This window comes from Orycteropus afer, unplaced genomic scaffold (assembly GCF_000298275.1).
Source record: "Orycteropus afer afer isolate SDZICR_OR568_19922 unplaced genomic scaffold, OryAfe1.0 scaffold00040, whole genome shotgun sequence".
In the NCBI taxonomy this organism is placed as follows: Eukaryota; Metazoa; Chordata; class Mammalia; order Tubulidentata; family Orycteropodidae; genus Orycteropus; species Orycteropus afer.
In genome coordinates, this window is record NW_006921627.1 from 971,808 (window position 1) to 995,179 (window position 23,372).

Below are 23,372 nucleotides of genomic sequence, written 5' to 3' on the forward strand. Positions count from 1 at the left end.
AAATTCATTTTCCATTCAACAGTTCATACACATTTTGTTTTGTGACATTGATTGCAATCCCCACAGCAGAATCGCTCTATTCTCACTTCCTCCCTGTGCTTACCTTTCCCTCTGCCTTCTTTCCTGTATGCTCCTGCTCTCTGAGCTTTCTCCCTGCGCAAATGCTGCCCTCTGGTTTCCTATGGTTAATTGTTCTAAGGAGTACATGTCCCCGCTGTAATTGTTCACCTCATAGGCCTGTCTATTGTTTGGCTGAAGGTTAAGCCACAGGTGTGAATGCAGTTCTAGGTCTGAAGGTTGACCAGGTCTCAGGGAATTTACCAGTCTCTATCAAGCCAGGTATCCTGGTCTTTTTTGTGATTTTAAGTTTTGTTCCACGTTTTTCTCTCATTCTACCTAGGAGCTCCAATTTTGACCCTTTTCCAAGTGGGTGGCAGCAGTAGCCAGGCACCATCTAGTTCTTCTGGTCTCAGGGTCTTGTAGGCTGAGCTTCCATGGTCCACCAGTCCCTAATTGTTTCCATGTGTCTTTTGGTTTTCTTTACTCTTCTTTGCTCCAGATGAGGAGAGAACAATAGTTGCATCTTAGATGGCTGCTTGTAAGCTTTTAAGATCCTAATAGCTACTCACCAAAGTAGGATGCTGTTGTTGTTAGGTGACCCTATGTGCAACAGAACCAAACACTGCCCAGTCGTGCACCATCCTCACAATCCTTGCTGTAACTGAGCCCATAGTTGCAGCCACTGTGTCTGTCCGTCTCATTCAGGGTCTTCTCCTTTTTCGCTAACTCTCCCTCTGCTTTACCAAGCATGTTATCCTTCTCCAGGGAATGGTCTGTTCTGACAAACAAAGTCTGCCATTCTCGCTTCCAAGGAGCATTCTGGCTGCACTTCTTCCAGGACAGATTTGTTCATTCTTCTGGCAGTCCATAGTACTCAGTATTCTTCACCAGCACAACTCAAAAGCATAACCCTTCTTTGGTCTTCCTTATTCGTTGTCCAGCTTTCATGTGCATATGAGGCTATTGAAAATATCATGGCTTGGGTTAGGTGCACCCTAGTCTGCAAAGACACATCTTTGCTCTTCAGCACTTTAAAAAGGTCATGGTCATTTGTTACAAATTTGCCCAGTGTAATCTTTTGATGTCTTGACTACTGCTTGTACTGGTGTGAATTGTGGAACCAAGTAATATGAAATCATTGATAACTTCAATCTTTTCTCCATTCATCATGATGCTGCTTATTGGTCCAGTTGTGAGGATTTTTTTTTTTTCTTTATGTTGAGGTATAATCTATACTGTAGATGAATGTCTTTAATCTTCATCTTTCAGGACCCTTAACATTAAGTGCTTCAAGTCATCTTCACTTTCAGCAAGCAAGGTTGTGCCGTCTACATATTGCAGGTTGTTAATGAATCTTCCTCCAATCCTGATGCCACATTCTTCTTCATATAGTCCAGCTTCTCAGATTATTTGCTCAGCATACACATTGAATAAATAGATGAAAGGATGTAGAACAATGTTTTTGTGTAATGTTATGCCAGTCAAGCTTGATGTCCCCTGCAAGCATGACCCAAAACCCATAGGCCCAGCAACTTACTTCCTCAGGGCGTTTGGTTGTGGCTAATAAGTTACCATACATTTGCTCCCTGCTGGCTCCACTGTATATGGACATTTTATAGCACCTACATATATGTAGCTCTTACACTCATATGTATGCTTACATATATGTAAGGCACTGTGGTAAGACATTCGGCCATATATATGTATGGCACTGTGGTGTAAGACATTCGGCTGCTAACTAAAAGGTCATCAGTTCAAACCCATCAGCTGTTTCATGGGTGAAAGATGAGGCATTCTCTTTCCGTAAAGATTTACAACCTTGGAAACTCTCTGGGGTCATTCTGAGTCGGAATCAACTTGATGACAGAAAGAGAGAGACAGAAAGAAGAACCTATATATAGTCTTGGATATATTCCGTTTCACCTTCCCATACCTGATCATCTTGCCTGTCTATCTGTGTATCCACCTGTAGATTCATTAAGAGGTGTACCTCTTGTGCACCTCTCCATGTCTTCATTCTCCTAAGTGATATTATGCTGATCACTGCTTTTGATCTATTGCCTTTTCTTTCACCCAAATCAATATGTATCTCTTACCTAGTTAGCAATTTACCCTCTCCTCACCTTGCATCCCTGGTACTCAACAAAGAAAGCTTTCCTTAACTTTTTATAATAGTGGACTCATACAATATTTGTCCGTCTGTGATTGACTTACTTCACCCAGCATAATGTCCTCCAAGTTTATCTATGTTATGAAGTTTAGCAGATTCTTCATTATTCTTTAGTGTTGCATAGTATTCCATTGTGAATATGTACCATGGTTTGGTTATCCATTCATCAGTTGATGGGCACTTAAGCTGGTTCCATCTCTTTACTATCATTGTTGTTGTTGTTGTTATGTACTATCGAGTTGGACCTGACTCACAGTGACCCTTCCTTGGGTGTCCAAGGCAAGGAAGTAGATTGCCCCATCTTCCTTCCGAGGAGTGGCTGGTGGGTTTGAACCGCCAGCCTTCTGGTTAGCAGTCAAGTGCCTTAGGCACTATGCTATCACTATAGAAGTAGATTGCCCCATCTTCCTTCCGAGGAGTGGCTGGTTTGAACCGCCAGCCTTCTTAGCAGTCAAGTAAATGCCTTAAGCACTATGCTATCAGAGCTCCCTTACTATCATTAGTAGGGTTGTGATGAACATAGGTGTGTATTTATCTACTCATGTCCCACTTCTTCAGGATATTTACTTAGTAGTGGGTTTGCTGAATACAGTGGTGTTTCTGTTTCCAACTTTTTAAGGAAGCACTTTATTATTTTCCACAGTGGTTGTACCGTTTTTAGGCTGTATGCTCCTTTCAGGAAAAACTGTCTGACTCATCTTTCCATCCTCAGTGTCTAGCATAGTGCCTGGAGTGTAGAAGATATGCAGTATATATTTGTTAAACAAATGAACATAACACTTAGGAACTCCACTTTGAATAACAGTTATGTCTCCTGAAAGATGTTTGTAGAAACAAGCTTGGATTTGCTGACCATTTCTTTGTCTTTCTCCTTTTTCTTAGATTGATGTGACAGTGTCAGGTGGATCAACGGCCATCCCACTTCCCCCTCAGTGAGGGGGATGCTGAGTGTGGCAAAGCATGGAGGAAAGTAAGAATGAGACAATGAATCAAGCTCACATCCTTTTTGACCGGTTTGTCCAGGCCACCACCTGCAAGGGAACTCTCAAGGCCTTCCAAGAGCTCTGTGACCACCTGGAACTGAAGCCCAAGGACTACCGCTCCTTCTATCATAAGCTCAAGTCTAAGCTTAACTACTGGAAAGCCAAAGCCCTCTGGTCAAAGTTGGACAAACGAGGCAGCCACAAAGACTACAAAAAGGGAAAAGTATGCACTAACACTAAGGTAAGAACTTGGTTGCTTTCAGGTCCTGGCATCTGGAGTCACTGACCTGAGGGTTTAACCAAAGCCAAAGAGAAGGACTGAATATAGAATCAGGCAAATTAAGCTATAACTTAGCATAGGAAGTCAAGGTTGTACCTTACTGAAACTTGGTGGTTCATTACCTGTATTCATTTGACTATTCCATGAGCTAGACCCTATGCTAAGCATACTTCATGAATTTCTCGTTGGTGAGTAAATGTTTCAGTGATTTAAGAACAATCCTGAAATCAAAGGGGATATGATCTTTTTCTTTTGCTAAGGGTCTTTTTAAATAAATAAATAAATAAATAAAAAACTTGCTGTGATCTACTTCTGTAGTGACACTGCTTCAGAAACCCAAGGAGGGGTCGCTATGAGTTGGATCCGACTCAACAGCAGTGAATTTGGTTTGGTTTTTAGATACAGAGCAAATTGTTTTTCCATTCAACAAGTCATACACTTTTTTTTTTTTTTAATTGTGATTTGGGTGAAAGTTTACAGAACAAATTCATTTTCCATACAGCAGTGAATATACATTTTGTTTCATGACATTGACTACAATCCCCATAATATAACAGCTCTCTCCCCACTTCCTCCCTGTAGTTACCTTTTCTCTCTGTCCTTCTTTTCTATGCATTCCTGCCCTCTGAGCTGTCTCCGTGGGAAAATAATGCCCTTGTGATGTCCCATGATTGATTGTTCCAAGGAGTGTATCTACCTGGTGTAAATGTTCATCTTATATGCCTGTCTGTTGTTTGGCTAGAAGCCACAGAATTGAGTTCAGTGTCTGGCCTGAAGGGTGACTAGGGACCATAGTCCAGGGAGTTTCATGAGTCTCTGTCCAACCAGTAAGCCTGGTCTTTTTTATGATTTTGAGTTTTGTTCCATGTTTTTCTCCTACTCTATCCGGGATCTCCTGTACTGATCCCTTTCCAAGTAGTTGACATTGGTAGCTGGGCACCATCTAGTTCTTCTGGTCTCATGGTCATATAGGCTGAAGTTTGTATGGTCCAGTAGTCCCTTGGACTAATTGTTTCCATGTGTCTTTGGTTTTCTTCATTTTTCTTTGCTCTGGATGAGGAGAGACCAATTGTTACATGTAAATGGCTGCTTGTAAGCTTTTAAGACCCCAGTCGCTACTCACCAAAGTAGGGCATACACATTTTTTTTGTGACATTGATTGCAATCCCTGGAATGTAATGACACTCTTCATACTTCCTTTGTATGTTGACTGCTTCCATTTGTCCTTCTTTCCTATTCCTTTCTGCCTTCTGAGCTTTTTCCCTAGGCAAATGCTGCCCTTCTGGCTTTATATGGTTGATAGTTTTGAGGAGGGTGTACCTCCCTGGTGTTACTGTTCACCTTACAGGCCTCTCTATTGTTTGGCTGAAAATTGAGCTGCAGGAGTGATTCAGTTCCAGACCTGAAGAGTGTCATCTGAGGGCCATAGTCTTGAGGTTTCCACCAGTCTCCATCAGACCAGTAAGATTAGTCTTTTTTATGATTTTGACTTTGTTTCACATTTTTCTCCCACTCTATCCATGACCTCCTAATATGATCCCTTTCAGAGCTGTCAGCAGTGGTAGTCAGGCACCATCTAGTTCTTCTGGTCTCAGGGTCTTGGATGCTGGGTTACATGTGGTCTATTAGCCCTTTGGACTAGTTGTTTCTTTGTGTCTTGATTTTCTTCACTCTTCTTTGCTCTAGATGGGGAGAGACCATAGTTACACCTTAGATGGCTGCTCACAGGCTTTTAAGACCCCAGTCACTACTTACCAAAGCAGGATGTAGAATATTAAGACCCCAGTCACTACTCACCAAAGTAGGATGTAGAATATTGTCTTTGTGGACTTGACCTTGATGTGCCCTTAGACTATGGTCCTGAGTCCCAGGACTCATTCGACAAGGTGTTTGGTTATGGGTAAGAAGTTTTTATAACTCTGTCCCCTCTATGCTCTACTATAAAGGCACAGTGCCTAAGGCATTTGACCGCTAAACAGAAGATTGGTCATTCAAACCCATCAGGCACTCCATGGAAGGAAGACAGGACATTCTACTTCTGTAAAGATTTACTGCCTCAGAAACCAAATGGGGGTTGCTATGAGTCATAATTGACTCGATGGCAGTAGGTTTTATGCTCTACTATATTCATAGATATATTTGCAGCACATATAGATACATATGTAAAAGGCTCCTCTTGTCTAGCCTATATGTATTCATTAGTATAGTCTGATTGTCCTTCCCACATCTGTTCAGCTTGTGTATCTATCTGTGTATCCACTTGTAGGCTGTTGTTATTGCTGTTATTGCAATTTTGTATATGTAATAGCATCTACCTTTGTTGCGAGGCTGTATTTTGAATCTCACACTGCTAAGAGGATCCAAATCATTTAGCAAGGAGCACCCAAGCTCAGTTAGCATCCTATCTGAACCTGGCTTCATGATGTGTGGCATGTCATCATTATTCTATACTCAATAACCAAAAAAGTATAGTATTTGCCATTTTGGGGATTTGCCACTGGCCTCAGACCACTTCCCATCCATATCCTAAAAATTTGTTTTGATTCATAAGCAGGTACCTTGTGAACCCAAGTATTTCCATTGCTTTATTATTTATTGATTTATTTTACAATCTAGAGAAATAGCGCTTGCATGATATAGGTAGACCTGGGCAAAGATCTGAGATGTTCAAACACCTGGGCAGAAGTAGGTCTGAGGAAGCAAAGAAGGAAAGATGCCTTTGCTGCTTTCCTCCTTATGTAAGAATGCCTTCTGTGAGAATTTTGGAGAAAGCTACCAGGGAAATGAAGTTGCAGATAACTATGTGATTGTTAATATATCCTTTAAGGGTTTGGTTTATTTTATTTTATTTTAATGCATTTTTTGAAAATATAATTTATGTACAGTGCAATACATAAAACTAAAGTGACATGGGTCAATGCATTGGTTTTTTTGTTTGTTTGTTTACAGTGTTCCCTTCCCTCTCCTCCCAACCCTGGCAACCAACAAAGAAAGTTTCCCTCCATATATAAACCTTTTCTTGATCTTCCACAACAACAAACTAATACTATTATTTGTCCTTCTGTGATTGACTTATTTCATTCAGCATAATGTCCTCCAAGTTCATCCATGTTATGTGATGTTTTGCAGACTCTACATTATTCTTTAGTGCTGCATAGCATTCCATTGTGTGTATGTACCATAGTTTGGTCATCCCTCTTCCATTGATGGACACATAAGTTGTTTCCATCTTTTTGCTATTGTAAATAGTTCTGTGATGAACAAAGGTATACGTATATCTGTTCCTGTCCTGGCTCTCACCTCTCTAGGATTTATACCTAGTAAAGGGATTGCTGGGTCCAGTGGTATCTCAAATTCCAGCTTTCTAAGGAATTGCCATACTGCCTTTCACAATGGTTGTTTCACTTCACAGTCCCACCAGCAGTGTATGAGAGTCCCAATCTCTCCACATCCCTGCCAGCATTTGTTATCTTCTGTCTCATTGAACCTTGCCATCAGTGCTGGAGTGAGATGGTATCTCATTATTATTTTGATTTGCATCTCTCTGATGGCCAGTGATCATGAGCCTCTCTTCATGTATTTGCTGGCCACCTGAATATCCTCCTTGTTGAAGTGTCTATTCATGTCTTCTGCCCGTTTTTCAACTGGATTGTTAATCCCTTTGCTGTTGAGGTGTTGGAGTTTTCTATAAATCTTAGAAATAAGTCCCTTGCCAGATAATGTACTTATCAACAAGTATGAATTTGTTGCTCTCATTTTGTTATGTGCTTTTTCACGGTGTTGATTTCTTTGTTCCATATAATTTTCTGTGCTGAGCTCATTTTGTTTATGAATCGTGTTATCACTTCCTTTGTTGCTGTTGTTTTAGTATTTGCTAAATATTTGTGCTGGTCCTCTTTTTTATTTTGATGTGAAGGTTTATCATTTATCTTTGAGGTTACCCTGTGATTTATAGTTTTCTTCTCAAGTTTAGAACAGTCCATTCTATCTGGTAGTTGTCTTGACTTTCCTACCATGTAGAAGTTCTGTACCTACACAATTTTTTCCCACTTTTTGGTTTGTAGTTGTTCTCATTTGTCAATTGATGACTCTGGTTCTCTGTTTACAATCTTGTAGGCTTATTTACTTTGGATACTTCTATAACTGGGTTGGTTTCTGGGTTATGTCACCATGTGTGTTAATGGTCAGTTGTTGTTTGCTGTTGTTGGTTCTCTGTCCAAAGGATTCCCTTTAGTATCTCTTGTAAGGTTGGTCTGGTTTTAACAAATTCCCTTAATTTCAGCTTATCTGGAAATGTCCTAATTTCACCATCATATTTGAGGGACAGTGTTGCTGGGTATATAATTCTTGGTGGGAAATTTTTCTCTTTTGGGATTTTATATATACCATCCCATTGTCTTCTTGCCTGCATAGTTTCTGCCGAGAAATTCAAGCTTAGTGTTTTGGGTTGCCTGTTGTAGGTAACTTTTTATTTTTCCTGTGCTGCTTTCAAGATTCTTTCTTTGTCTTTGGTTCTGGTGAGTTTGATGATGATATGTATTGGTGATTTTCTTTTGGGGTCTATCCTGTTTGGGCTTCATTGGACTTGTTGAGTGAATATATTCTCATCTTTCATCATACCAGGAAAATTCTCTTCCAACAAATTTTGACAATTTTTTCTGTGGTTTTGTCTGTCTCTTCCTGTTCTGGAATTCCGATTACATGTAGGTTATTCCTTTTGATGGTATCCCACATGGACTTTAGGCTTTCTTCATTTTGTTTTGACCTTTTTTCTGATTGATCCCTTTCCAAAGAAGTATTAAGGTATTTGCCTTCAATATCACTAATTCTGTCTTCTATTAATTCAATTCTACTCCTTTGCCCATTCAATGTGTTATCTATTTCTGGAAATTTAGCATTAATCTTCTGGATTTCCGTGTGTAGATTCTGTATCGTTTCTGATTTTTCATTTATTTTGTCATTTTGTTCTTGCATTGTCTTTTGAAATTGTTCTAGGGTTTTGTCTGTGTTTTCCTCAATTTTGTCAGTGTTTTCCTTGATCTGTCTCTCAATTCATTGAAGGTACACCTAAATATAATTCTTTTGAATTCCTTATGAGGGAATTCCAGTGCTGCATCTTCCTCAGGGATGTGTTTTGGGTCTGTAGCCTAGTCCTTTGTTTCCCTTGCTTCTTTGTGTGGACTGTGATGCTCTGTTATTTCCGAGGCATTGTGATGTTTTTGTGTTTGTATTTAACTGGTGATTGTATGTTGGCATGACTTGCCCATGATTTTTCAGTTTTTTTGTTTTGTTTTGTTTGTGTTATCTGTGTAAGCAGGGTACTGTGCTGCGCTCCTCTGTTTGCTAGTTGGCAGCAGTTATATACTCACCACCTGTCTCTTTTCCCATTGTCAGCCTCCCGTATGTCCGTGACGCCCTTGGCAAATGGAGACTATTCTGAGGTCCCTGGAATCCGAATGAGAATGCTGTCAAAATCCAAAATGGCCACTGCTTATAAATGTTCAAAATGGCTGGGTCCTCGGTCACTTTAAATATCCAAAATGGCCACCACTTGTAAACATTCAAAATGGCTGCACCCTTGGTCACTTTAAATATCCAAAATGGCTACCGCTTGTAAACATTCAAAATGGCTGCACCCTCCAGACAGCTGAAAGTCCACAGCTCAGGTTGTCTCCCTCCTTGCTGTTTCTCTTCCTAGTCATAGGCCACCAGCACAGTCATTCCTGCAGCCCTTGGCAAACAGGGCTGATCTTTAGGTCAATTCTCAGGTCCCAACACCACTTAGAAATATTCAGGCTGTTGGTCCCGTCAGAGTAGCTGACAGTCCACTGCTCTGACTGTCTCTGTACTCACTGTTTTCATTCAGGTTTTTCCACTGGTTGGTGCCTAATCCACTTCTGTATACTTCCTTTCAAAGTTCAGGGCTCCAGGATTATCTCCTGTATCTCTGTCAATTGGTTTCTCTTTTCTTTGTTGAAGAGGATTTATGTTGGTTGTTTGCCTATTCTGCCATCTTCCCTTTAATGAGTTTTAAATTGCCCTCTGGATACCTAGAGACCCTCCCAGTGGTTTGCATTTTGATAGATATCCATCAATAAAATTCAAGAAATTCTAAGGCCTGACTTTCATGAATGAGAGCTGAAGTTCTATTAGGAGTAAAATTGCTTGTCTTCCTTTTGTTTTGCACATATAAACTAGTTAAGATGTGTTCACTTTCACTCTGAGTCCATTTGTCCTTGGACTTTCTGCTTAGAGATGATGATTTTAGAACTCTTTTCAGCAAATGAAATTTTGACTCTTGAAAGTTAACTATTAGGAATCATTTTGATGGTAGACGCATTCCCGGATTCTAAGACTGCTTGCAGTACATATTGAATAATCTCTGTCATCTTGGACAGAGGTAGACTTAACTTAAAAACTTTTTTTTTAATGTTTATTGTGATTTGGGTGAAAGTTTTACAGAGAAAATTAACTTTCTTTTTTTTTTTTACTTTTATTGCGGTAAAAACATACATACCAAGACATTCACCAACATACCAACCTCCCTGTTTACAGCTCAGGGACACTGACAACATTTTTCATGTTGTGCCACCATTATTGCTACCTTTTTCTAAAATAGTCTACCACCATTAGCATCAACTCAGTGCCCTGCAAACAAAAGCTTCCCCTTTCCCATTTTTCTCCTATCTCTTATAACCACTAATAATCTTTGGGTTTTTTCTTTTTCTCTCTCTCTCTATATATTTCTATCCACCACCCCAACCTATCTAGGAATTTAGCCTCCCCATCCCACCCCCCAGTCCCTAGTAACCAACAAAGAGGGCTTCCTTCTATGTATAAACCTTTCCTTGACTTTTATAATAGTGGACAAATACAATATTGGTCCTGTGATTGAGTTAGCAAATTCATTTTCCATACAGCAGTTCATACATGTTTTGTTTCATGACACTGACTGCAATTCCCCACAATGTACAGCTCTCTTCCCACTTCCTCCTTGTAATTCTCTTCCCTATGTCCTTCTTTCTATGCATTCCTGCCCCCTGAGCTATCTCCCTGTGCAAGTACTGCTTTTCTGATCTCCCATGATTGCTTATTCTAAGGAGTGTATCTACCTGCTATAAATGTTCACCCTATATGCCTGTCTGTTGTTTGACTGGAAGCCACAGGAATAAGTTCAGTTCCAGGCCTGAGAGGTAACTAGGGGCCATAGTGTTGGGGGTTTCACCAGCCTCCATTAGAACAGATTTTGAGCTTTGTTCCTCATTTTTCTCCCAGTCTATTCAGGATCTCTTGCACTGATCCCTTTCCGAATGGTTGACACTGGTAGCCGGACACCACCTAGTTCTGGTCTCATGGTCATATAGTCTGGGGTTCATGTCTTCCACTAGTCCTTTGGATTAATTGTTTCCATGCATCTTTGATATTCTTCATTCTTTTTTGCTCCAGACTAGGAATCTGAGATCACTTGTTACATCTAGATGGCCACTTGCAAGCTTTTAAGACCCCAGTCACTAGTCATGAAAATAGGATGTAGAACAATGTTTTCATGTAGTACGTTATGCCATTTAAGCTTTATGTCCCCCACAAACATAGTCCTGAACCCACAGGTCCAACAATTGACTTAAAACCTTTTTTAAAAGTTCCTCACCTAATGATGAAAGTTTAGAAATGATTTTCAGATTATTTGTTGAAATGATGACCCGTTCAAAGATGTTACATACCTGTGGGCCTTATAGACTGTCCAAAGTGAACATGTACTAGGTTTATACCCAGCATTGATGATTAAAGTCTCTTATCCACAGTAATCCTAGCTCTTAATCTCAAACCATTGCGTGTATTTTTCTATGGCCCAGATGTATTGGAAGGTTTCTTGTTAGTGGGGACAATAGTTTTATCTGGAGGTTTTAGAAAGAATGAGATTATAAAGCCTGAGTAGAAATGTGAGCTTTCTCACACAGTGCTGCCTTTGCGCTGATAGTAGCTGTTATTTCAGTGTCTCATCATTGGAGCTGGCCCCTGTGGTCTCCGCACAGCCATTGACTTATCCTTACTGGGAGCCAAGGTGGTCGTTATTGAGAAACGAGATGCTTTCTCTCGCAACAACGTCTTGCATCTCTGGCCATTCACCATACATGATCTGCGAGGTCTGGGTGCCAAGAAGTTCTATGGCAAGTTCTGTGCTGGAGCCATTGACCATATCAGTAAGTAAAACCATTTCTCCTATAGTGTTCCCTTCTCTCCTTCCTGTTATTCAGTAGAAAGAGACAAGCAGATTGTCTGCAGAATACTCAACAGCCCAATTCATTCTGATATCATTAGTATCTATCTTGTAGAAAGCACACTTTGCTTGGAGTCAAAATACCTGCAACCCAGTCATTATGTAACCTAGGACTCTTAATTGCAAGTGTATCTCCTGTAAAATGAGTTTGACATAAGGCATTCTAATTTAAGTCTTAGAGTCTTACTGACTATTTGCAGTAGGCCAGGTAGGCACCACAGGCCAAGCATTGGGGAAACAGATGACCAATTGGTGGATCTTAGTCCAGTTGAAGAGGCACACAGACATGCAGCTATCTGTAATGTGATATGATACATGCCTTACTAATATAAGAGCAAAGTGCTGTGGAGACACAGTCCTGGAGTCCAAAACCACACTTAATGACAATGTAGAGTCCTAGTTGGTCTTGACTGTTACATCAATAATGGGATTATTTCGGCAGGGAGGATCTCGTGAGGTGTATAGCCAAGACAGCTATTACTGTACTCTTGCCATCTCTTTCCAAGCTGACCGTGGGCCTGTGCTTCTCTATAGAGTAAATACAAGTTAATAACAATACATTTTGTTTTCATGACTATAAAGTGGTCTGTTGGAAAAGCAATACAGAACAGAGAGTTTCTGGAGTGTGAAGTTGAAGTCTTATTTATTGATCACTATGTATGATTCTGTGGCAGCTCTGTCAAGCAGCCTATGTCCTGAACTCCTCCAGGTGTGCCCTGGAAATACATCCAACCATTGAACCTTTTGCTTTTTGAAGTGGTTGTGCTGTTTTATCAAACCCCAGCCAGCAGCTGCTACATTCCACTGACACACTGCCTGCAGAGGAAGCATTCGGCCCATCTGTTGGGTTATAATTTGTAAAGCATCTTGGAACTCACAGTTGTCTGCAGAAATAAAATGTATGCCAGCATAAGATTTAATGAGTCTTTGGGAGGGTGAGTCAGAAGGGTGGTGGTGTGGTGAGTAGGGGAAAATAGCCGCAATGACTTAGAGGAGGATTTGTATGTGCTCCCAGCAGATTAGTCACAGGCTATAGGTAGGGTTGTCTTCACAGAGGATCAAGGGTCATTAATTCAGTGGGTCTATCTGCCTTATGTCTAAAGGATTTGTCTTGGGGCTAAGAGAATTTGACAGAAATCAGGGACTAGGTTTTCCTATCTGTATACCTGGTGCTGCTGCAGTGTCTGGCACGTAGGTACTCACTGAATATTGAAGAAATGAATGATGCTCACCATGATTATGAGCAAGATTTTCAATCATTTGGCACCTTAGTTTCCCTAATGAGACTAGTGATGGGAAGGAGAATGGTAAGAGAATATGGTTGAGTTGTGGTTTCCTTTTCTCACCTTATGAGAATGTGCAGAGATCAGTGAGGTAATAGAATGAAAGAAAGATGCTGTGAGTGCCTCAAGGGTAGTTCCATAGCTTTGGGTCAGACTGGAAGGCACATGCCTCTGTCTTCCCCAGGAAGAGCCATGTCCTGTCAAGATTGTAGATTCTGCTAAGTAATGGTGGCTGTAACAGTGCCTTTGACTCAATCAGGAGAAAACAAAAATGAGACTCACTTCTTGACCGTAGGCTTCTGGATGTTTTGAACACCTGCCCCAGAGGTAGGCATGGCCTCAGGTGTCTCTCTGGGACATCCCTTCCATCAGCTTATATTTACTGTTTAAGAAAGACAGACAGACAGACAGAAGGAGCTGTGGGTGGGTGGGTGGGAATCTGACTAGTGACAGCTAACCATTACTCTCTCAGTAGGTCTCTTTCAAAGATGTAACATTTGTATTCATCAGGTATCCGTCAGCTCCAGCTCATACTGTTGAAAGTAGCCTTGATCCTAGGCGTTGAAATCCATGTCAATGTAGAATTCCAAGGACTTGTACAGCCTCCTGAGGACCAAGAAAATGAACGTAAGTTGGATTGGAACAAATGAAGAGCGATGAAAGGGTATTGAATGCATGAGAGAAAATGAAGTTAAGGGAGAAGACTGGAGGAAACTGGGTTTTCAGAACTAGTAAAAGGGGCTTTTCTGTTTGTACAGCCTGTATCTTTTGAGGACCTTTTAGCTCATCGAGGAGGCCTTTGACATAATATTAGATGTTGCAAGCACTGTGTTTATTGTAGAAAATCATAAGTTGAGGAATTCCCTTTGTGAGCCTTTTTCAAGGCTTCTTTCTTCATGTGGTCTTTACCCCCATGCATCTACACCTCGTGTTTTTGATTTGGAGTTTTGTGCAATCTGCATACTTGGGTATCTAGAGATAGTCTTAGATGTGTGAATATGGTCAGGATGATTCATTTTGACTTTGGTCCACAGGGATAGGTTGGCGGGCACTGGTGCACCCCAAAACCCATCCTGTATCGGAGTATGAATTTGAAGTGATCATTGGAGGAGATGGCCGTAGGAACACCTTGGAAGGTATTGGAACCCTCCTCCTTTGCTTAGATCCTAGCCAAGTGAAGGGTGACCTTGTCCCACTCCTGTGGTGAGAGCTTGTGTCATCAGAATCCACACTTATTAGAATCTGCTTGCTTGCTACTTCTTCTAATTGGATGGCAGCCTTCAGCCTTCTTTTGGCCAACTGGTATCCATCCAGGTTACTTCTTACAGGGCACTCTTGTCAGGGTGCAAGGAGATGACTGTACTAGTGTGGTTGGTATTGTTAGGATTAAATACAAGTATTAATAAGCAGTGACCTTTTATTTACTTATTTTTAAAACGAAATCCCTAGTACTGAGTAATATTCTGGGCAGTCAGATTTCAAAATTGTTAATACATGGGAGACTTGGTCTTCTTACCTTGATTGTTAGATTCCTTGGAAGGTAAATACCTTGTTCTCATACCTAGATGAGCAACCCTAAACTATTTCCGTTGATTCCCATCCCCCCTTTTGCTAATGTCTGCCTCAGTCCCATCCAGTTGAAGTGATCCTCCTCCTTCTCTAGCCAGATACTGCTACCTGTGTGACAGTTTTTTCCCCTTCAGGATTTCGTCGGAAAGAATTTCGTGGTAAACTGGCCATTGCCATTACAGCAAATTTTATTAACCGGAATACGACAGCAGAAGCCAAAGTGGAAGAAATCAGTGGTGTGGCCTTTATATTCAACCAAAAATTTTTCCAGGAACTGAGAGAAGCCACAGGTTGGTGTAGATGGCTCCAAAGCACTAAGGACAGTAATTTAAATATCCACCTGTTCTTTTTGTCTTGGGGAGATTGGTAGGGTAGTCCTTGGTTTTGTTGTTGTGCTGCTTGCCTCTCTGCGCTTTCTACCCCAGCCCAACCCCCTACCCCCCACTGGGCTTTTTTCTTAGCATAATGTTTCTATCCTCACTTGTCTCTGACTCTAGTGTTTGTCCTCATCGGAGTGTTCGGGTTGCTCTGAGTTTCTTTTTATTGATTGATTTTTAAGTGTTCATTCTGTGTTCTATCAACTCCTACCATGCCCCTTCCCTCTATTCTATGGCACTGTGTTACGGCATTTCAGGTGGTGAACCGTTGGTTGGTAGTTCTCTGATTTTATTGAGAATCTGACATCAGGTATTGAGGATGTAGTCTTCTTCCTGAGTTCCAGTTTGGGCTTGAAAGCAAGCCATGTACTAGATAGGAATTAGATTGTTGTGTGAGAGCTTTTGAATCGATCAACTTAGATATTTTGCCACATCAGAAAAACATGTTCATTCTTTCTATTACATCTACTTTTTAGATTAAATGAATCAAAAAGTCAGTAGTTCAGCCCCTGCTTCCAGGCATAAAGTTGTCTGTCCTGTTTTTCAAGATTCTAGGAGATTCCCCTAGCTTCCTTGATGACTATCAAAGACATTTAACCTGATCAATAACTCATATCCTCTTTCTAGAGGTTACTATCTTTTTTGGGGGGTCATGTCCCCATCCTGTATTTCTGCTTACTGCTGATCATTGTTTTTAGGATAGCTTAGAGTGTCAAGTGAATTATAGAGCAGAGCAAAGAGAAACAGAGCTCACTCCTTTTCATGGATTGTATTTGCAGGAAGTGAGAGGCTGGGTTCAGGAATCTTATTCATTTTCTCTTTTGCTGAGTGGCGTTCTGCCCCCTGGGCTCTGTGGGTCCCTGTGCAGTCTTTCCAGACATCCTCGTATACCTTTATCTCAAAGTCTTACATGTTCATGTTTGTTTTCTGGTCACAGGTATTGATTTGGAGAACATTGTCTATTACAAAGATGATACACACTACTTCGTTATGACAGCCAAAAAGCAGAGTTTACTGGACAAAGGGGTGATTCTGCATGTGAGCAATGGATTTCTTTCAAAACTTTAAATGTGGTGTGGTTAATGTGATCACCAGGAGAAAGAGTTTTATGGTCTGGTGGGTTTTTCCTGCAAGGAAACGAAGATGGGCACCTAACACATCTCCTGGGAACATGTACTCATTTTGGGTGTTTTTCAGTTTAACTTAAAAAAAAAATTTTTTTAATGGGAATTTTCAAATGTAAACAGAAGTACAGAATGATGTAATGAACCCCCATGTGCCATTATCTAGCTTTAATGGCCAATATTGTTTCAGTAGTACCCCTTTCACCATTAAATTGTTTCAAAGCAAGTCTTGGATATCACTTCATGTTTCAATATTTGGTTTAATTTTCAGTGATTTGGTCTGTGGTTATAGGGAGTTCTATATATGACTGTTGGTCAGTTAATAGATCTTCATTTCAGAGGAGGTATAGAGAAAAGGGAGGTTGACTAAAAAGCAATAATTAGTATTTTAGGAATCTGACAACGGTTCTGGTTTTACTACAAATATAGCTATCAGAGATCTAGGGACTACTGGATCAGGGTATATTTGGCCCATATGGATTTCTTCATGGTCTAACAGGGGCTTAATGACCATCCTTGGCCAAGTCCAACTTAAACCATAAAAATACCAAACCCACTGCCATTGAGTCACATCCGACTCATAGCAACCCCTCCTTGGATTTCGGAGGCGGTATCACTACGGAAGTAGATTGCCCAACCTTCCTTCCAAGGAGTGGCTGGTGGATTTGAACCTCCAGCCTTCTGGTTAGTAGTCACATGCCTTAGGCACTATGCTACCAGAGCTCCTAAATCCAACTTAGCCTTTTTTTTTTTTTTTCTTCAGGTAGCTCTGAGATTTTGATCTGAAATATTAACTCAGAGAATCACAGGGTGGGTGGTTTTTTAAGGAGGATTTCTTAAGTGTGATTCTGGTCTCATTGGCCAGAATATGTTCTGTAGTTGAATGTTTAATGTGAAAATCCTACAGTTGGCATCTCTTCTCAGCAGTCCAGAGAATTACTATCCCCATGTGATGAGAAGGACAGAAGTGAGGAGGCCCCAGATGTGCTGATTCAGACTTGCACAGTTCTCACCAGAGAATCACAGCTCAATTTCAGGGAGGCCTTTGTCTTTGTGGGATGATAATGAATCCAGTTGCTTTAGCTGAGTGACACTACTGCCTTATCTGAGAACAGAGTGGGGAGCAAGCTGATGAGCACGTGCCCAGAACACAAAGTCTCCTTTCCACCCAGGAACCTGTGCCCTGGCCTTTGTGTGTTTCTCAGCCTAGTGGTAGAAGGAGAAACAGGACAAAGCAGTTTGTACAGCCCATTCTGCCAAAAGTGTAAGCAAGATATATTTGGTTGGATACTTTGTAAAATTGTTATGTTGATTATTTTGAGCTGTTACATTGCTGTCAAAGAGAAATAGCCAGTGAGAGCAGTTGGTATGCCTTGGGACTAAGACTTAAACTTACCATATTAGGCAGATTACAGTGATCAATTGAAATTATGTAAACAATTTGAGTGCCAAGACCTGATTTCCTTTTTATTTGTTTTTTTAGAGGGCAGGGACCCTGCCTTCTCCATGTGCTACTCATTGTGGCGACTAACTCAGTGTTGAATAAACACTCTTTCCAGCACCAACTAGAATGTTTACATTTTGGCTTTTAACATCTTGTCGTGGTAACTCAAAGTGCCATCAGGGGCACTTGGAAATTTTAGGCCCCACTTAAGGAAAATAAAGACTTGGCTTCGATTGCCACAAACCTCCAGAACAGAAAAGAACTTTTTCAGTCCTTTATGTGAAAAGCTCTCATGATTGTTCTCTTTGTCAACAGGTTTCTATAGTCTTTCACAAGCTATATATTATTTTGAAAACCTTTGCTCCCATTTCAGTGTATTTCTTTCCAGCCTGCTGGGTTACTTACTATTGCTCCTGCCTCCACATCTTTGGGCCCCGAAGCTTTCAGGTTCTTCCTTTGGGTTTGCTGATTATGCAGAGCTCAGTGTTCCTTGTGGTCCTGATTGCCAAAGCTATTTGCTGCCCAGATACTGATTCCCAGTAATAACAAACTATACAGTGTTTTTTCCAGTCCACAAAACTCCATCATGTAAATTTATTTTATTTACTATTCTGAACAACTCTGTGAGGTAGATTGGACAGGATCAAAGAAGTAATGACTTGCTCAAGGATACTCATTAAATGGAGAAGCCATGACTGTATTTTTAGGAGGGAAAGCCTGTGTGCTCTTAGAAACAACCCTTTTCTTTTTAATTTGTGTAAAAGATTTAATTTTGCAATGTTGAGTCACTTTAGGGGAAAGGAAAAGCTATGAAGCTTGGTTGTGTCTCATACATGTAGTGTGTACGATGGCTGGCTAAGCTCGTACGTCCCTGTCTGGGCTTTTCCACCATGAGCCTCTTCTCTCTCTGGACACAGGACTATGCCGACACAGAGCTCTTGCTTTCCCGGGAGAATGTGGACCAAGAGGCTCTGCTGAATTATGCCAGGGAGGCAGCAGACTTCTCCACTCAGCAGCAGCTGCCGTCTCTGGATTTTGCCATCAATCACTACGGGCAGCCAGATGTGGCCATGTTCGATTTCACTTGTATGTACGCCTCTGAGAATGCTGCCTTGGTGCGGGAGCAGAATGGACACCAGTTATTAGTGGCTCTGGTTGGGGACAGCCTCCTAGAGGTGAGTACTAAGGATGGTAGCACTTTATGATAGAGGCAGTAGCCTCTCTTAAGCTTGAATCTGTGTCTAGGGTTGTGGAGTGAGCATCTAATTCCAGATGTTGTGCAGCGGAGGTAAACTCCCTGCAGGAATTACGCCAGAAAGGAGGGGAGGATCACAGGCCACTGGAACCCAGACTTGCTAAGTATACATGGAAATTCTGAAGCTTTTGTGACTTGCCCTTCTATCAATTTGTGATATAAATAGAGAAGTCAGTATCTGAATAATTGCCAGACACTACCCTCAAGAGCCTCTTTTGTTCCTCAGTTTCTCTATTTTAGAAGGTGATTTATTTTAATTCTTTGTTTTTTATTTCCTTCATAGCCTTTCTGGCCAATGGGAACAGGAATAGCCCGGGGCTTTCTAGCTGCTATGGACTCTGCCTGGATGGTACGAAGTTGGTCTCTAGGAACAAGTCCCTTGGAAGTCCTAGCAGAGAGGTAATGGATAGCAACCATGGGTTCCTTCCATCAGAAACTGGGCGTGAGAAGTGGTTTACTCTTCAGGCAGAGTTCAGGTTCTTTCTTCCCTTCTTAACTAAAGATGTTTTCATAATAAGGAAGGAAAGGTAAAACATTAATCCATAAAATCATAGAAACTTAAAGATAATCTAGTCTGACTAACTGCTCTACTCTTGTTCCTTTCCAAATTATATTTGTTACTGATGAATGATATCTGAATCTTTGTATAATACTCCAGGGTGGTATCTGATCCCTTTATGACAGGTACATGAACAAATAGAGAAAAAAGAGTAAATTAGATCCTCTTACCCTCAAGCCTGAAAGACTTAAAGTAATAAAGACAGTGTGGTAGTATGGGTCATACTGAGACATTTTTGTTGTTATTTGCCGTTGAGTCGGACCAACTCATAGTGACCCCTCCTTGGGTTTCCGAGACAGTATCACTATGGAAGTAGATTGCCCAACCTTCCTTCTGAGGAGTGGCTGGTGGGTTTGATCCGCCAGCCTTCTGGTTAGCAGGCAAGTGCCTTAGGCACTACGCTACCAGAGCTCCTCATACTGAGATAGAAGAAGAAATTAAAAATGACTTTGAGTTCAAAGGGAATACCAAATGCTTGTACACATTACTCAGACCCCCAAAACTCAGGTGTTTTAAAGCAGATTTTTATAGAGGATGTAAAAATCCAAACATTTGCTGGCTGATAAAGACTAAGGCCTCAGACAGGAGCTAGAGAGATAAGACTTCCTAGGTGAAATTGATAGTTGATACAATTTTAAGTCTGTTACTGAAGGCATTCTGAGTAGATTCAGTAGCACGTTCCTATTTCATCAGTGATTTTCTTAAAAATTAAGGTAAATATTGGTATACTTAAAAAACAAACAGTAAATGAGTTGCCTTTTAAATTAGAGCCAGGCATGTATCACTGGCCAAAGCAGTGTGCTTGCTATTCTCGTTGGCTCTTAATCAGTCCAGTTCTTGTGGACTCACTGAAGTGTGGTGGATATCAGAAGAGGGGGCTAATGTAGGATTGGTAGAAACTGGTCAAGGATGACGGTTTGTATTATCCTTGAAGATATAAAAAAAGAACTTTCTAAAAGGAGAGAGGGATGTTTATGGTGCTTATCACTCTCTAAGTATATGCTATGTCATTGCAGGGAAAGCATTTATAGGTTGCTGCCTCAGACCACCCCTGAGAATGTGAGTAAAAACTTCAGCCAGTACAGCATTGACCCGGTCACCAGGTATCCCAATATTAATGTCAACTTCCTCCGGCCAAACCAGGTAAGAGCCATTTAGTCAGTTATCTACATCTGAGCCCTCTCACAGAACACATCATACCTCTGATGTATGAAATGTGTATAACTATTAATACCAAAGGAGCTCTGGTGGCACAGTGCCTCAGGCATTGCTGCTAACCAGAAGGTCAGCGGTTCACCACCAGCTGCTCCACAGAAGGAAGATGGGGCAATCTATTTCCATAAAGATTTACTGCCTTGGAAACTGAATGGCGGTTGCTATGAGTCAGAATTGACTCGATGGCAGTGGGCTTGGTATTAATACCAAACATATATATGGGATACTTCTTTAGTAATCAAGTGGATGTCCCTTTGAATTGGCTGCAGGTAGATACAGTTTTCTATCAACAGACTGAGGAGCTAAGGCAGAGAGTTGTTGAATGACTTGCAGAAGATCGAACATAACAAAAGTGGTGGATCCAAAGCATTATCCCATGCCTCCTAATTCAAATTGCGTATTATAGGGGAAAGAGCACCTGTTCGGTGGTCAAGAGATGGGACTTCTCCCTCCATTTTTGCTACAAATCACCTGTGACTTAGGTTATTTCATTTTTCTCTGAACCTCAGTTTCCTCACCTATAAAATTGAAGTAATAACCCTTGTCTATACACACAGGATCCTTGTGAGGTCAAAGGAAATTATTCACTCGAAAGAATTTTGAAAGATAAAGCACTCTCTACATGTAAAAGATACCAATATTATTATTGTTGTTAGTCAACTATTTCATACTACTGAGTTGTTTCTTAGAATCTATAAAACCTCATTAGTGCATTGAGAATGATATCTCACAAAGCACAATGATCCCAAAGAGCAGAAGAGTTTTCAGAAAGCAGCCCATTAGATATATTTTACTTCTGTCATAATGTGATTTTTTTATTCACCTTCTACCTGAAGTTTACACCTCAGGTCTTCCATATTTGTGTGGTGAGTTCATAAGGTATCCAACAGACCTGCTGTTTATCAGTAGTGTTAATGGTCCAGAAGAGACTTGTCTGTGGACTGCCATGGCTGAGTAGCTAATTTTTACCACAACTTCTTAATTTTTGGAAAGTTTAAGATTTGTGGAGCTCCTGTTGTATTTTCCCTGCATGACTGTAGTTGTAAACATTTGGATGTTGTCAGGGTAGTATCAATCTTACTGTCTCTTGCTTGGAATATACATAAAGCCATCACTGAGTTCCCTCCTTCATACATTGAGGCTTTTTCGAATTTCTTCTTGACAAAGAGATTTTGGTCTTTGGCTTCATTTTAGACCAAACCAAGATTAATAAATATTTGTTCATACAGAATCTTACCTCATTCCGTAAAGGATTTAAAGGGCATCATCATAACTTCTTTCTAAACTTTGCCTGTCCTGCTGCTATCCCTGTAATTTGTCTCAATCATTCTACGCTTGGATGGAGATTTGTTAACCTGGCATTTTCTTTTCCTTCATTTTGATGTTGTAACTTTTCACCAGGTGCGCCATTTATATGATACTGGAGAAACAAAAGACATTCATCTGGAAATGGAGAACCTGGTGAATTTGCGAACCACTCCAAAGTTGACTCGTAATGGTGAGTTCTGGTAATGGCCTTTTCTTGTTCAGAGAAGCCTATATTCGTTCACTGACCAGTTGATGTGCACAGTACTGTCTAAGTACTGACTATTTCTCAGTCAGGTGTGATTTACCCTTCAGGGGACATTTGAGAATGTCTGGAGACGTTTTCAGTTGTCATAACTGGGGGAAGGTACTACTATTATGTAGTGGCTAGAAGCCAGAGGTGCCGTTAAATTTTTAACGCACAAGATAGCCCCCACAACAAAAAATTATATGACCAAAATTATCAGTAATGTCAAGGTTGAAAAATATAGTTTAAGGTGTTACGTTGTTATTGTTATGTACCATCAAATCAAGTCTAACTCATAGTAGCCTTGTGTGACAGGGTAGAACTGCCCCATAGGATTTGCTAGGCTGTAATCTTTCAGGAGCAGATCGCCAGATCTTCCGCGGAGCTGTTGGTGGAGTCAACTCACTGATCTTTTGGTTAGCAGCAAAGAACTTAACCATTGCACCACCAGGGCTCCTAAGGTGTTATGGGGATGCAAACATAAGTCTGATGTGTATGCTGTCCCTTAAGAGAGGAAGAGAGTCAACTAAAGTTATTGGGGAAGGCTTATGGAGGAAATAGTGGCATCTTAGCTATCCTAAGATGTGAACAGGATAGAGCAACAGAGGCAAAGGTAATTCTGTATTTTGTGTGCATAGAAGGGCCCCTGAAGATTTTTTTTAAAAGGAGAGTAACATGAGTATATCTGGTCAGCTACATGTGAGATGGATTGTTGAAGGGAAATGTTGGAGGTAGAAATACTAGTTAGAAGCCCATTGTGATAGTTCAACCTTTAGGTTGAACTATAAAGGCCTAAATCTACTGTTGATGGTGAGTATGCAAAAGGGAGAATGCAGTGGAATGGAGTAGGAGTTGACTTTGAGGCCAGATGCAAACTGGGTCCCAGTTCAAATTCTGCCATTTGTGAAGTGTGTGGCCTTGGACAAGCTACTTAACATCTCTGAATTTCAGTGTCTTTATGAAATGGGAGTAATAATATCTGCCTTGCAGTGTGGTCATGAGGATTCTGTGAAGTGTATTTTTACAATGCCTGGTGTATATTGGGTAGCCATTTCATCATTGTCATTATTAACTATGTGAGAGAATAGTAAGGTGGCAGAAACAATAGGCATTGGCAGTTGATTGCACTATTAGGCAAGTGATAAGTAGTCGTAGATGGTGCTGCCATCAGTCTAAATAAAAAGTGGGAGGATGAGAAAATTTTAAAAACAAGAGGATTAGTT

The 23,372-nt window shown here is 40.8% G+C and overlaps 1 protein-coding gene across 1 annotated transcript in view; it reads left to right on the forward strand.

Moving 5' to 3' along the window:
• Nucleotides 1-3,190: 3,190 nt before the first annotated feature.
• Nucleotides 3,191-23,372, forward strand: part of MICAL3 (microtubule associated monooxygenase, calponin and LIM domain containing 3) — a 143,407-nt gene continuing 123,225 nt past the window's right edge. Inside the window, exons 1-10 of the mRNA XM_007937016.2 lie at nt 3,191-3,454; nt 11,487-11,694; nt 13,565-13,681; nt 14,089-14,190; nt 14,758-14,913; nt 15,938-16,038; nt 18,486-18,743; nt 19,107-19,222; nt 20,399-20,525; nt 21,999-22,095. Of these exons, the coding sequence (XP_007935207.1) occupies nt 3,191-3,454; nt 11,487-11,694; nt 13,565-13,681; nt 14,089-14,190; nt 14,758-14,913; nt 15,938-16,038; nt 18,486-18,743; nt 19,107-19,222; nt 20,399-20,525; nt 21,999-22,095 (1,546 nt within the window). The remainder of the gene's footprint in view (nt 3,455-11,486; nt 11,695-13,564; nt 13,682-14,088; nt 14,191-14,757; nt 14,914-15,937; nt 16,039-18,485; nt 18,744-19,106; nt 19,223-20,398; nt 20,526-21,998; nt 22,096-23,372) is intronic.